The sequence below is a fragment of the Megascapheus bottae genome, chromosome 1 (assembly GCF_031878675.1).
Source record: "Megascapheus bottae isolate mThoBot1 chromosome 1, mThoBot2.hap1, whole genome shotgun sequence".
Lineage (NCBI taxonomy): Eukaryota > Metazoa > Chordata > Mammalia > Rodentia > Geomyidae > Megascapheus > Megascapheus bottae.
In genome coordinates, this window is record NC_143509.1 from 49,517,616 (window position 1) to 49,532,746 (window position 15,131).

Consider the following 15,131-nt stretch of genomic DNA (forward strand, 5'->3'; position numbering starts at 1 on the left):
CAGCTAAAGTGGGTCCCACACTTGCCCCCCCCCAAACAAATTGGACAAGGTTAGATGGGAATGGGACTGCAGGAGCAGCTGTCATCATGACTCCACCCATTCTGCCTGGATCACAAGTCAGGCCACACCCCCTGCTATTTCATGTTTCTGTCTGACCAATGGGATTCAAGAGTCGGGCCACACCCACATCCCATGCTGCTTATATAGCACCGGAATTTGCTCTGTGGACTTACACCACAGCAATTGGAGAGGGTAGAGGTGGCTGCGTGGTGAGTGAGAGAGTTGGAGAGAATTGAGGTGATTTGGGCGGAAAGAGACATAGGTAATTGAGTTAGTTTTTAGTGATTAGGAAAAAGACATAGGAAATAGAGTTAGAGTTAGTTGTTAGAACTTTTAAAAAGCCTGGGAATGTGGCCCAACCATCTTTCCCGTCCCAGAGCTGGGAAGACTGAACAAGCACGACAAAATGAAAAAGCTGCAGGAAAGACACTAGTGCAAGAATACCAGCAGAATTGCTCTGATAGATCTTCAAAATACTTCAAAAGAAAGAAGAAGACCAAAAATGGAGGAAGTCCCAAGACAAACACCATTGGGGATTGTAATTCAGGTGAGAGTACAGCAGAAGAGCATGCTGTCCCTGAGCCTCCCCTGCCTTCAGGCACAGTCAGAGCTGACAGGTACAGGAGTGTTATGGATCTCAGCGCTACTGACGATCTGGAGAGTAACTGCCAACGCCTCCAGTTTTCCTTGTATGCCACCAAGAGAAAAAACCAACTGCTCTGGAGCGAGGCTGAATTACTGAGGCAAGAAAGGAAAGACCTTCAAGATCAACATGACAAAGAGAATGAGAAGAACGCTCACGTGCAAGAAGCACTGAAAGAAGAGCTGGAAGTCCATAAGATAGCAATAGAGATGCTGATTTCAAATGAAGGTGATATAAAATCTACCCTTTCTCACATGCCACACGTAGCCGAGAGCGAAATGGAACGTGAAGGCCACACCAGTCATCTGCGGGCTTCACAGCAACGCATGTTAGAGCTAGAGACTGCATTGTCTGCAGTCACCACCAAGCAGAACAAGACCGAAAAAAAGAATCAACAACTTACCGAAGACCTGACTAACTTGAAGGTTCACTTCCTGGAAAAGATCAGAAGCTATAACAAATTGGCAAGAGAGAACACCGAGTTTCAGGAAAGAGTGGAAGTGCTCTCGACACAAACAGCCAACATGAAACACAGAATTAATCAATTCCAGCATGCATTGCTGGAACGGGCAGCAATGAAAAGACAACTAGACAATTTGAAAAGTCTGGTGACCACATTAAAGTGGGAGAGAGACAAGTTGGCAGAGGACCTGAGGGTGGAGAAGTCCACATGGGCAGAGAAGGTCCAACAGCTCTCTGAGAAGATAAACCAAATGACAGAAGAGAGAGAGCAAAAGTTGTGTGAGGTAGCGGAGCTAGAGAACAACCTCTCAGAACTGAGGAAGCAGCTGGCAGAGCAGCAGCCCCCTGCAGAACCATCACAGGTTGTGCAGCAGCTGCAGGCCCAGGCCTGCCAGTTGCAGAAAGAATTAAAGAATTTGGAGGAACAACTTAACAACCAGTTACAGGAAAACCAGCGCCTCGCTCTCCAGAACATGGAGCAGCAGGAACGGCTGCGGAAGCTGGATGAGGATCATCACAACATCCTTGAGACATCGAGCTGCACACATGCACGCAACAAAGACCTGAAATACAAGCTGGCCCAGCTACAGGCTGCCTGCCACCAGCTGACCGGTGAGAAGGAGGAACTCACCAGAGTCCTGTACTTGGAGCAGCAGGAGAAGCTGGAGCAGCAACAAAAGATAGAAGAGTGGAAAGAGGTAGCTGAAACCAAGAGCCAAATGGCTCAAAATCTGCAGGAGCTGCATGACCAGTTCCTAGCCCAGCTACAGGAGCTCAGAGCCACCTGCGATCAGCACGTGGCCTCCAATCAGGAGCTGACCTTAGAAAAGGAGGCGCTGCAGCAGCATGTGCTAAAGCAGACCATGTTGCTGGAGCAGGTGAAGAAGGAGCAGGTGCAAAGCAAGTTGAAAGATCAAATGGTAACTCAAAATTTACAGGACACTCTGAAGTGCCTGGAAACAACTAGACAACAGAAGGAGAAGCTGCGGGCTCAACTGAGCTTGCTAGCTTATTCCGGGGAAGGTGAAGAAGGAGTAAGCAACAAAGAAAAGGGTGAGGAGGCAACTCCACCAGATATAACCTACCCGGAAGATGATGACAACCCACAAGCCATCGGTGATTTTTATTTGAACGCACTAGCAGCTGCTGAATCAATAAAATTAAGACTGAACAAGCAGCTGCAGGAGCAGCAGGCCCGCTGCTCATGCCTGGACAATCTGGCATCCCAGTTCCAGACAAAGATCAAGTGCCAGGCCCTGTTCCCCAAGAGCTGGGGCTGTGGTGTGTCTTGGAACAGGAAGAAAGATACACAGGAACACAAAAAGCTAAAAGTCTGCTTCATCCATGACCAGCCTGACAAGATAGACTTCCAGAGTCAACTGGAAGAGTTACAGCATCAGAGCAACCAGCTGATAGAGCGTATCAGCACCATTGAAGAATCCATAGTTCTCTCTAAAGAACAGATGGAAGTCCTGGATGAACTGTACCGGGAAAAAGATGAATATGTCGACCAACTTTCCCAGGAAAAGAGGGAGAAGAAGGAGGAGCTGCAGGAGCTTCTGATGCGCCTTGCAGGTGAAAGCACAGATTGCCGGAGCAAGATGCCAGTAGAAACCAAAAGCCTTGCTGCTGAAACTACTTCAGAATACTCAGGTCCAGAGAAGACTGGACCTGAGAAGACTTCTCCAGAGGAGAAGAAAGAGTTTGAGGAAGTGTCACTTGAAGATGATATTGAACCTGCCCAGGTAGAGGCTGAGATGCCTGGCCCCCTAGAGGCTCCTACCACAGGGCATATCGTGCCACTGCTTCCTAATGTCCAGAACGACCAAGCGCTTTCAGGCTCAGGCAATGAGCACTCTGCCTCTGTCTTCTTTAAACTGAGGCAAATGGTAAATATGAAATAATAACTAAAGATTTGGAGCCACCACCAGGAGAAGTAAATATCTGGATAATATTCTTTCAAGCATTGATATAAATGGATGGTAGGTGGTCCAAAATTCTAGACACTTCTCCATTGGTTGCCAGGGAAGGAGTATATGTTATTGTTAGTATATAGAATAATCACAAAAGAACAACAAGGAAGGCTATAGACATGGGTAAACTGTACAGAACAGGTGTGAGGCTCCAACTTAAAATGATGAAGTAAAAAAGGGAATGTGTAACAACATGGAAAGAGATGATGTAAGACAAGAGAAATTGAGAAGGTGTGACTTAAGGGACAGTACTAAACTCGAGTGATAGGACCAAAGTGAAAGACCAATGAAAAAGAAAACTTAAGAAAAGTTAAGAAAAAAAAGAGGAAGGAAGGAAGGAAGGAAGGAACAAAAGAAAAGAAGGAAGAGAAAGGAAGAGAAAAAATGGAAGGAAGGAAGAGAAGAAGAAAAAAAGAAAAAATAAAGATGAAAAAGGAAAGGATAAAGCGAAAAAGAAAGAAAAAATAAAAGAAAAAGGAAGAAGAATGAAAGAGAAAAAAATAGGAAGAAAAAATAGAGAAAGCAAAAAAGAGAAAGGAAGAAAAGATGAAAAAAGGAGAGGAAGAAGAGAGAAAAAGGAAGAAAGAAGAAATAAAACACACAGACAAGAAAAAAATAGGTTGAAAGACGAGAAAAATAGTAGAGGAAAAAAGAAATAGGAAGAAAAAAGAGGAAGAAAAAAGAGCAAAAAATGGAAGAAATTATGAAGAGAAATAGAAGCAGAAAGAAAGAAAACACAAAGAGAAAAAATAGGATGAAAGACAATAAAAAATAGTATAGGAAGAAAAAGAAATAGGAAGAAAAAGGAGGAAGAAAAAAGCAATAAAAGAAAATGGAAGAAAAGATGAAATAAAGAAAAAAGAAAAATGAAGAAAAGATGAAATAGAAGACAGAAAAATGGAAGAAAGAAAAAACATAGAGACAAAGAAAGAAAAAAATAGGATGAAAGAATAATAGTAAAGAAAAAAAGAAATAGGAAGAAAAAAGAGCAAAAAAATTGAAGAAAAGATGGAGAGAGGAAGAACACAGAAAAAAGAGGAAGAAAAAGAAGAAATAAAACAGACAAGAAAGAAAAAATAGAAGGATGAAGGATAAGAAAAAATATTAAAGAAATAGGAAGAAAAAAGAAAAGAGCAACAAAAGAAAATGGAAGAAAAGATGAAGAGAAAGAAATAGAGGAAGAATATTAAAGAAAAGAAAATGGAAGAAAAGATGAAGACAGAAAAAAGAGGAATGAAGAAAGAAAACACATAGAGACAAGACAAGAAAAAATACTAAAAAAGAAATAAAAAAGAGGACTGAAGAAAGAAAACACATAGAGACAAGAAAGACAAGAAAAAAATACTAAAAAAGAAATAGGAAGAAAAAAGCAAAAAAGAAAATGGAAGAAAAGATGAAATGAAAGAAATAGAGGAAGACAGAAAATAGAGGAAGAAAGAAAAAAAGAAAACACAGAGACAAGAAAGAAAAAATAGCAATATGAAACACAAGAAAAGAAAAATAGGAACTAAAAATAGCAGAAAAAAGAGGAAGAAAAAAGAATTAAAACACATAGAGACAAGAAAGAATAAAATAGGATGAAAGATGAGTAAAAATATTAAAGAAAAAGAAATAGGAAGAAAAAAGAGAAAAAGAACAAAAATAGAAAATGGAAGAAAAGATGAAGAGGAAGAAAGAAGAAATAAAAAACATAGAGACAAGAAGGAAAAAATAGGATGAAAGACAAGAAAATGAAAAAAAATAGAAGGATGAAAGACAAGAAAAAATAGTAAAGAAAAGAAAAAGAAATAGGAAGAAAAAGAAAAAATAGTAAAGAAAAGAAAAAGAAATAGGAAGAAAAAGGAAGAAAACAAAAGAAAAAAAGAAAATAAAGAGAAAGTAGAGGAAGAAGACAGAAAAAAAGAGGAAGAAAGAAAGAAAAAATAAAACACATAGAAACAAGAAAGAAAAAAATAGCAGGATGAAAGACAAGAAAAAATATAGGCAGAAAAAGGAAACAGGCAGAAAAAATAGCAAAAAAAGAAAAGATGAAAAAAGAAAGTAGAAATAAAACACATAGAGACAAGAAAGAAAGAAAAAATAGGATAAAAGAGAAAGAGACGGGAAAGAGACAAGAAAGAATAGAAGAATAAAAGAGGAGAAAAAATAGTAAAGAATTAGGAAGAAAAAAGTAGAAGAAAAAAATGGAAGAAAATATGAAGAGAAAGAAATAGAAACAATAGAAGGATGAAAGATGAGAAAAACAGTAAAAAAAGAAAGACAAGAAAAAATATAGGCAGAAAAAGGAAACAGGCAGAAAAAATAGCAAAAAAAGAAAATGGGAGAAAAGATGAAAAAAGAAAGTAGAAATAAAACACATAGAGACAAGAAAGAAAGAAAAAATAGGATAAAAGAGAAAGAGACGAGAAAGAGACAAGAAAGAATAGAAGAATAAAAGAGGAGAAAAAATAGTAAAGAATTAGGAAGAAAAAAGTAGAAGAAAAAAAGAGAAAAAAATGGAAGAAAATATGAAGAGAAAGAAATAGAAACAATAGAAGGATGAAAGATGAGAAAAACAGTAAAAAAAGAAATAGGAAGAAAAAAGCAAAAAAAGAATGGAAGAAAAGATGAAGAGAAAGAAATAGAGGAAGAAGGCAGAGAAAAGAGGAAGAAAGAGGAAATAAAGCATAGAGACAAGAAAAAATAGAAAGACAAGAGAAAAGTAGAGGAAGAAAAAAAACAAAAAAACAAAAAAAAACAAAATAGAAAGACAAGAGAAAAGTAGAGGAAGAAAAAAAACAAAAAAACAAAAAAAAACAAAAAAATAGAAAGACAAGAGAAAAGTAGAGGAAGAAAAAAAACAAAAGAACAAAAAAAGAAAATGGAAGAAAATATGAAGAAGAGAAAGAAATAGAGGAAGACAGAAAAAAGAGGAAGAAAGAAGAAATAAAACACAGAGACAAGAAAAAAATAGGATGAAAGATGAGAAAAGAAAAAGAAATAGGAGGAAAAAAATGGCAGAAAAGATGAGAAAGAAATGGAGGAAGACAGAAAAAATAAAACATAAAAAACATAGAGACAAGAAAGAGACAAGAAAGGAAAAAATAGAAGGATAAAAGATGAGAGAAAATGGCAAAGAGAAAAGAATTAGGAAGAAAAAAGTAGAGTAAAAAAAGAGAAAAAAGAAAATGGAAGAAAATATGAAAGATGAAAATATGAAAGAAGAAAGACAAGAGAAAAATAGTAAAGAGAAAAGAATTAGGGAGAAAAAAGTAGAGTAAGAAAAAAAAGAGAAAAAAAAGAAAATATGAAAATATGAAAAGAATTAGGAAGAAAAAAGTAGAGTAAGAAAGTAAAGAAAATGGAAGAAAATATGAAGAAGAGAAAGATGAGAAAGATGAAAGACAAGAGAAAAATAGTAAAGAGAAAAGAATTAGGAAGAAAAAAGAGTGAAAAAAGAGAAAAAAAGAAAATATGAAAGATGAAAGACAAGAGAAAAAGACAAAGATAGTAAACAGAAAAGAATTAGGAAGAGAAAAAAGAAGAAAAAAATGGAAGAAAATATGAAGACGAGAAAGATGAAAGACGAGAGAAAAAATAGTAAAGAGAAAAGAATTAGGAAGAAAAAAGTAGAGTAAGAAAGAAGAGAAAAAAAGAAAATGGAAGAAAATATGAAGAAGAGAAAGAAGAGAAAGATGAAAGAGAAGAGAAAAATAGTAAAGAGAAGAGAAAGATGAAAGACGAGAGAAAAAAGTAAAGAGAAAAGAATTAGGAAGAAAAAGTAGAGTAAGAAAAAGAAAAAAGAAAATGGAAGAAATATGAGAAAGAAATATGAGAAAGATGAAAGACAAGAGAAAAGAATTAGGAAGAAAAAAGTAGAGTAAGAAAAAAAAGAAAATGGAAGAAAATATGAAGAAGAGAAAGATGAAAGATGAGAGAAAAATAGTAAAGAGAAAAGAATTAGGAAGAAAAAAGAGAAAAAAGAAAAAAGAGAAAAAAGAAAATGGAAGAAAATATGAAGAGAAAAGAAATAGCGGAAGAAGACAGAAAAAAGAGGAAGAAAAAAATAGAAGGATGAAAGATGAGAAAAATAGTGAAGAAAAGATGAAGAAGAGAAAGAAATAGAGGAAGAAGACAGAAAAAAGGAAAAAGAAAGAAGACATAAAACAGACAGGAAAAAAATAGCAAGAAAATGGAAGAATAGCAAGAAAATGGAAGAAAAGATGAAGAGAAAGAAAGGAAGAAATAAAACAGAAGGATGAAAGATGAGAAAAATAGTACAGAAAATAAAAAGGAATGGGAAGAAAAAGAAAATAGAAGAAAAGATGAAGAGAAATAAATGAAGACAGAAAAAAGAAAATAAATAAAGCACACAAAAAAGAGCAAAGAAAGAAAATGGAAGAAATGAAAAGAAGACAAAGAAATAGAAGAAGAAAGAATAAATACAGAGAAAAAAGAAAGAAAAATAAAAGAATGAAAGATGAGGAAGAAAAAGGTAGAGGAAGAGAAAAGAGCAGAAAAAAGATGAAAGGAAAAAGAGGAAAGAAATAGGAAGAAAAAAATAGAAGAAAAAAGCAAAAAAGGAAGAAAAGGTAAGGGAGAAAGATGAAAGGAAGAAGAAAACAGGAAAAAGACAAAAAAGAGGAAGAAAAAGAAGACATAAAAAAGAATAGAAGGATGAAAGATGAGAAAGAAGAGGAAGAAAGAAAAAAGAATAAAGATGAAAGGAAGAGAAAAACAGGAAGAAAGAAATAGAGGAAGAAAAAGAAAACAAGGATGAAAGGAAGAAGAGAAACAGGAGGAAAAAATAGAGGAAAGAGGAAGAAAAGATGGAAAAAGAGAAGGAAAGAAAAAAGGAAGAAAGAGAGGAAGAAAGGAAAAATGAAAGGTAAAGAAATAAAGAATGAAAGGATGAAAGAGAGGAAAAGGAAAAAATAAGAAGAGAAACAAGAAGAGAAACAAGGAAGAACGAAAAAGATAATAACAAAACCTTGCAGATCAATTCCATAAACTCAGACTCCAGATAACTGAGTTTCCCCTGAGAGGAATCGCAGCCAGGGACGGGTACGAGGTGATGCCGCTCTGACCAACCTAAGACAGGGCCTTCAGCTTGATTTGAAGAAGTTCCCCATGACGGGTAAGGCAGAGTCAGCAATCCACCCAACCTAAGACAGGCGGATTCGCTTCTTTTAAAAGAAAGACAGGGGGCATATGCTGGGAGCTGAGTGTGGAGTCAGACTGACCCATGAATCTGCATCATTGCTTTACCACTCTCTGCTGGGCTGTGGTCTTAAGCTTATGGCCGTAGGTGCAGTTAAGCTTATGGCCGTAGGTGTAGTCTTGGGCTGTAGCCCTCCCGCCCCCCCCCTAGAAAAACAAAGATAAAGGAAGAATAGATGAAAGGAAGAAAAGAAAGAGGACAAAAGAAATAGAGGAAAGAACAAGGAATAAAGATGAAGAAGAAAAAAAAGAGATATAGAGGAAAGAAGGAAAAGGATGAAAGGAAGAAGAAAAAGAAAAAGAAAACAAGAGGAAGAAATAGATGAAGAAAGAAAAAGAAAAAGAAAAGGAAGAAGAGAATAAAAAAGGAAAGATGAAGAAAGAGAAAAAGAAAAAGGAAGAAAGTAATAGAGGAAGAAAAAGGATAATGAAAGGAAAAAGGATAATGAAAGGAACAAGATAAGGAGGAAGAAAAAAAATGAAGAAAAAGGAATAAGGATGAAAGGAAGAAGAGAATAGAAAAAGTAGAGGAAGAAAGGGAAAAAGAAAAGGAATAATGAATAAAGGAAAGAAGAAAGGAAGAGGAACAAAGAAAGAAAAATGAAAGATGAAGAGAAAAAAGGAAGAGAGAAAGAGGAAGAAAGAAAAAGTAAAAGGAATAAAGGATTAAAGGAATAACAGAAAAAAGAGGAAGAGGAAAGAAAAAAGGAAAAAGAAGAAAAGATGGAAGAGAATAAAAGAGGTGGAAGAAGAGAGAAAAAGACAAAAGGAAAAAGGAAAAAAGGGTGAAAGGAAGGAGACAATGAAAAAGAGGAAGCAAGAAAGAAAAAGGAATAAAAGATGAAAGAAGAGAAAAGGGGAAGAAAGCAAAAAAAAGGAAAAAGGAAAAGATGAAAGGAAAAAGGAAAAGATGAAAGGAAGAATAAAAGAAAGAAAAAGGTATAAAGTATGAAAGGAAGGAGAAAAAGGAAGAAAGGTAATGGAATAAAGGATGAAAGGGGAAAAGGGATGAAAGAAAAAGGAATAAAGAAGAAAAAGAAATAGAGGAAGAAAAGGAAAACAGGTGAAAGGAAGAGAAATAAAAGAAAGGATGAAAGAGAAAGAGGAGGAAAAAATGATAAATAAAAGACGACTGGAAGAAGAAAATACAGAAAGAGGAAGAAATGAAAAAAAAGAAAAAGCAATGAAATATGAAAGGAAGATGAGAAAAAAGAGGATGAAAGAAAGAGGAAATATAATGAAAGGATGAAAGGAAGATGAGAAAGAGGATGAAATAGAAGGGAGAAAAAGAAGGAAACAAAAGAAAGGAAGAAAAGAGGAAGAAAGGAAAGAAAAAGCAAAGAAGGAAGAAAGATGAAAGACAGACACAGAAGGAAAGGAAAACAGGAAGAAGAAAAAATGACACAGAAAGTGGGGGAAAAAAGGAAGAGTGAAAGCAGAGGAAAAAGGAAGAAAAACAAACACACACCAAAAGAAAGAAAGGAAAAAAGAAAAAAAAACAGGACACACAGATAAAACGAAAAGGAAAAGGAAGAAGAAAGATGCAGACTGAAAAAAGGAAGGAGGGAAGAAGAAATAAAGAAATAAAAGAAGAGTGAAGGATGAAATGAAGAGCCAGAAGGAGAAAGAAAGAAAAAAGGAAAAGGATGGATAGATTTCACATTTCTTTGGGTCATATAAGTGATCTTAGACTTCATTTTTGATTCAATATGAATATATATTCAATATGAATACAATATGAATATATATTCAATATGAATATATAACAGTCTCATAAGAGTTTTATTCAAGAGAAAGATACGATTGGAAAATTTGAATATTAATACATTTTCACTGAAATGAAAAAGGGTAGATGACAATTCTATTGTTTCAACTAAAGAATATTATACTGTGAGACTCATCATCAAGAAGTGAACTTGCAAAGTAGAAATCTGAAGTTTGTTTAATACACAATTTCTCTCCATATGTAAATGGAATATTTTTAAGGACAATAAATTATTTCCCTTTATCAATTTTGTTTCCTATAATTATTTCTACATAGCTGATGTCCTTAGAACTTCTTTCCATGGCTTTATAAGAAAAACATCTTTCTTTTTAAAAAAACACTTTTTAAACTTCACAATGCTAGAGTGCTAGAGTAAGGTGTCAACCAAAGGAAAAAAAATCAGACAGCTGGGAGTTTGGCCTTGTGGTAGAGTGCTTGCCTAGCATGCACAAAGATCTTGATTCCTCAGTATCATTTGTTGCTGTTGCTCAAGTGGTAGAGCTCTAGCTTTGAGAAAGCCCAAGGACAGTGCTCAGGACCTGAGTTCAAGCCCTGGGATTGGCAAAAAAAAAGAAAATCACAGAAAATTTTGCTTCTTGCTTTCATTTTTAATTTTAAAATATAACTTACAAGAAAAATAAGTTTTTACCTTTAATGTTTCATCTTTGAGCAGAAGGCACTGATTACGTAGGATGCTTTTAGCTAGCTAAAGAGACAAATTTTATAGCAAGAAATGTAGAAATAACTCCAATATATAACAAAATATGGATTTTCCAGTCTTCTTGGCTATGATATTCTCTCTTCCATTTTTGTGCTTAGCTGTTTTCTAAGTTTAAGGCCTATCCACAGATATAAGGTTTTTATATGGTTCTTTTTACAATGAAAAGCTAACATGATTGAATTATGTCTTGGATATTATCTTCCATACTAGGGGAAGTTTAGACACTTTCAACTTTATAATATTTGCTTATGTAAAAGAATAATGGATAGCTTTATAAAAAAAAAGTGTGCAAGCTTTTTATTTTTTTTAGTTTTTTGGTCAGTACTGGGGCTTGGATTCTGGGCCTGCACATGGTCCTTGAACACCATTTGCTCAAGAGTAGAGCTTTATGACTTGAGCCACACTACCAGTTCCAACTTTTTCTGTGTATGTGGTACCAGGAAATTGAAACCAGGCCTTCATGCATGCTAGGTGAGAACGTTACCACTAAGCCACCCTCCTGACCCAAGAGAGAAGCTTTCTTTAGTCTTAAGGAAGGGGGGGGGGTTGGACAAGATGGTTGGGAAGGGGGAGGAGGAGGGAAATGGGGACAAAAACATGAGAAGTATCGATGTGTAAGAAGCAATGCATCTACAACCTAGCGAATGTAACTGTAATCCCTCTATACATTACCCTGACAATAAAAAATTTACATCTGAAATTATCCTATTTTGCATATGATAGAGCTAAGATCAAACAGGATTCCAGTGGCAGATAAATAATTGAGCTGCCAGTGGCAGAAGCAAATCACTGGAATGCTGAGTTCAGAAGACTGATTTAATTATCAAGCAAATTCTGTATAAATTCTATTTTTATAGTTCACATATGCTATAGTTACTATTAACACATTTTACAAAGTCTTCAGCAAATATATTCTTTCAGGTTTATACAGAATTAGATGCATTGGGAAAGTATGTTGCAGAGAGCTGGAGAACACTACCAAGTGCATTAATTTGTGATTAAAAAAAATGTGTCAAGATTTATGTGTTAGATTTATGATTTGCCTTTCAATGGGATGATTCCTGTCCACAAAAAATAAAACCCATGCCAATTTCTTTCCTTTACATAATGGCCTAATTTTCGGTGACTTATAAAACCACTTTGTAAGAAAACAAAGTCTAGTAAGTTTGAGTTCAATTAATCCACCTACCTAGTATAACTCAAAATAGACTTTTAAGATCCCCTCTAAAAGTTGAAAGAGAAGTAAGATGAAAGAGTTTCAAACAGGAAGGGCTATTAAGTCACAATTTTAATGCATAAATTTATACACATTTCAAAGTGATTAAATTGTTTAATGACAGTATAAATACATCTTATATTAAGATCTATTTTACTGTGGAATTCATTGATAATTTTAAATGATTAGAATGTTGTCATAATCAACAATGTAATTTCACCAATTTTATAGGATATATTATGTAGATTATTTTGCGTAATGTAAATACTATGGATTTGGTAGTCACTAGATAAATTTAGTGAGTAAACTGAGTGCTAACATTGCCCTCCTGAAAATAGCATGGAATTTTCTCCATGCATTATAACCCTAAACTCTATGCAAATACATTTTTATCTTTATTAGTCTCTAAGATGCTCTCATTGCACAAGAAATTTACTAATATTCTCACCTAATTTAAAAATACCCGTTTTCTTTACAACAAGATGTACTTCTGGACTATGCAAGCATTCTGAGACTGGCCGTTTTACTATTTATACATTCTTGATAGAACTGTGCAAACGAATTTACTGATGATTAAGGAAAAAGATATACTAGAGAATAATTTAATGTTGGATCAAGTTCATTTGGTACAATTTTCTTGAGAGAATATCCTACACCACATTTAATTCAAAACAACTACTTCAGTGATGTTTGGCTACTGATATATTAATACCATAAAGTCTTAATTCACAAATGGCTGAAAAAACACAGTAATACATGTAAGATAAGGATCATTTTCCCATTAAGGTTATTTTCCCATTAAGGTTCTTTCTTTTCTTGCCATTTACCTTGACCTTTGTAATATACCCCCCACTCTCCAAGACTTCAACCAAAATAGAATAGCATACAATATATCTGAGCATTTTCTTTCTCTTCTATCCCTACCATTGAGTCCTACAGCCTTACCTAGAAAGTAATTTTCTTTCCTTGTATTGTAGTGATCATCTTATTGTCTTTCTTTTTTTTGCATTTTTTATTGTAATTAGTAAAAGGGTTACATGATATTTGCCAGATAGAAGGTGCATTAATTCACATACATTGATACCCTTTCACATGTCTTGGTACCCATTACCCTCCCCCCCCACACCCCCCACCCATCTTGGTTTTCCCCCCTTCCCTATCAAATTTCAAATATCCAAATACAAATAAATTCAATGTATCAGATAACAAAGGCAGATACTATACCAATATGGGATAACCAAGGGACAGCAAAGGAGATGAGAGACAACATAGTACATGAAGGACAACAATCATTCATTATATGGCTTTTGTTTCAATATCCTGGAGGTCCTTTCAATTAGCTTCACATTATATGGCCTTATGTATCAAGATTTTGCTCTATTGCTATTCTCCAGGAATTATCCAAGTCACCAGGGTTCCATTATTCCCTTTTCATCTCATCAATATCTACTTAACAAAATCTCAATGCAAAAGAACTCTTTTTAAAATCATTAATGTGATATCTATTAACCCATCACAGTTTTGATATTATAAATGTTTTCCAGATAAATGCGAATTTTTATATTATTTACCATCTCCTCTAAGGACCGCAAGTGTGGGTTGCTGAGAGAAATCAGTGTGCTGACCTTCGGAGCCAGAAAACGGTACAAAGGCAAATCTTGTGAGCAAAAGATAAATTCCCTGAATTTACCCAAGTCCAAAAAAAAATCCTCTAGACATCAATCATTCAGAAACAAGGAAGTGAAGGGAAAGCAGTATTATAAAAGAGCTTCCCACTAAAAAGTAGGCCAAGGGGGAGTGTACAAAGAAGCGAGGAACAAGTTGATCTTCCACACTTTGAAAACTTCAAAATTATTTTATGCTTTTCAGCTTTGAAAATGGCCTTGTTCATAAAAGTTTTATGGGCAATTTAGATATTTTCTGCAAAAAGAAATACAGAATATACAATGAGTTTCTGAGTTTAAAGGTTTCTCCATTAACAACCAATTTCTGATCCATCTGGAAAAGGATGCTCAAGGGGTGAGCTCTGATGACTCATTCCTGTCATGATAGCTACTTGGAGACTAAGATCAGAGGATGGAAGTTCCAGGTTAGGCTAGAGGGCAGTGGGGAAGAGGGAAAAGCTCACATGACCCATCTTAATGGGGATAAGTTTCATATCTAGAAGTTAAATTATAAGCACATATGCAAATGTGAACATATATACACAAATTGAGAAAGGCAGCCAGGGAGGATTCCAATGGAATAACTCTTTTTTTTTTACAAAAAGATTTGGTTTTACTAGTTAAAAAAAGCATAGTCAGTCAGAATGCCAATTATTATTCCATAAAACCAGTACAGTGTTTTTGTGAGTACGTGTGTTGTTATTAGGGCTTGAACTCAGAGTGTAGACATTCACTATCCCTTAGCATTCACTGTTCAAGTACTCTACCAATTGAGCTGCAGCTCCACTTACAGTATTTTGGTAGTTAATTTTTTACTTAGTTAGTTATTTTTTCTGTAATTAGTAAAATGGTTACATGATATTTGCCAGATAGAAGGTGCATTAATTCACATACATTGATACCCTTTCACATGTCTTGATACCCATTACCCTCCCCCCCACACCCCCCACCCACCTTGGTTTTCCCCCCTTCCCTATCAAATTTCAAATAACCAAATACAAATAAATTCAATATATCAGATGACAAAGTGAGATACTATAAAAATATAAGATAACCAAGGGACAGCAAAGGAGATGAGAGACAACATAGTACATTAAGGACAACAATCTTTCATTATATGGCTTTTGTTTCAATATCCTGAAGGTCCTTTCAATTAGCTTCTTACTATATGGCCTTATGTATCAAGATTTTGCTCTATTGCAGATCTCTGCTAGTAGAGCCCAAGGTTCCTACTGATTATGACGAATGAGGGAAACCATTGAGCCTAAGTTCTTTGAGTCTGGCTTACTTCACTTAATATGATTTTTTCTAAGTCTTTCCATTTCCTAACAAATGGGGCAGTGTCATTCTTTCTGACAGCAGCATAGAATTCCATTGTGTACAAATACTACAACTTGTTGATCCACTCATCAACTGAGGTATATCTAG

The 15,131-nt window shown here is 35.0% G+C and overlaps 1 protein-coding gene across 1 annotated transcript; it reads left to right on the top strand.

Annotated features, from left to right (window-relative positions):
• The first annotated feature begins 213 nt into the window (after positions 1-213).
• On the top strand, positions 214-3,069 carry LOC150069113 (golgin subfamily A member 2-like). Its single transcript, XM_090330436.1, has one exon. It carries the CDS (start codon positions 409-411, stop codon positions 3,067-3,069), a length of 2,661 nt encoding a protein of 886 aa, XP_090186562.1. The 5' UTR covers positions 214-408.
• The last annotated feature ends 12,062 nt before the right edge of the window (positions 3,070-15,131 follow it).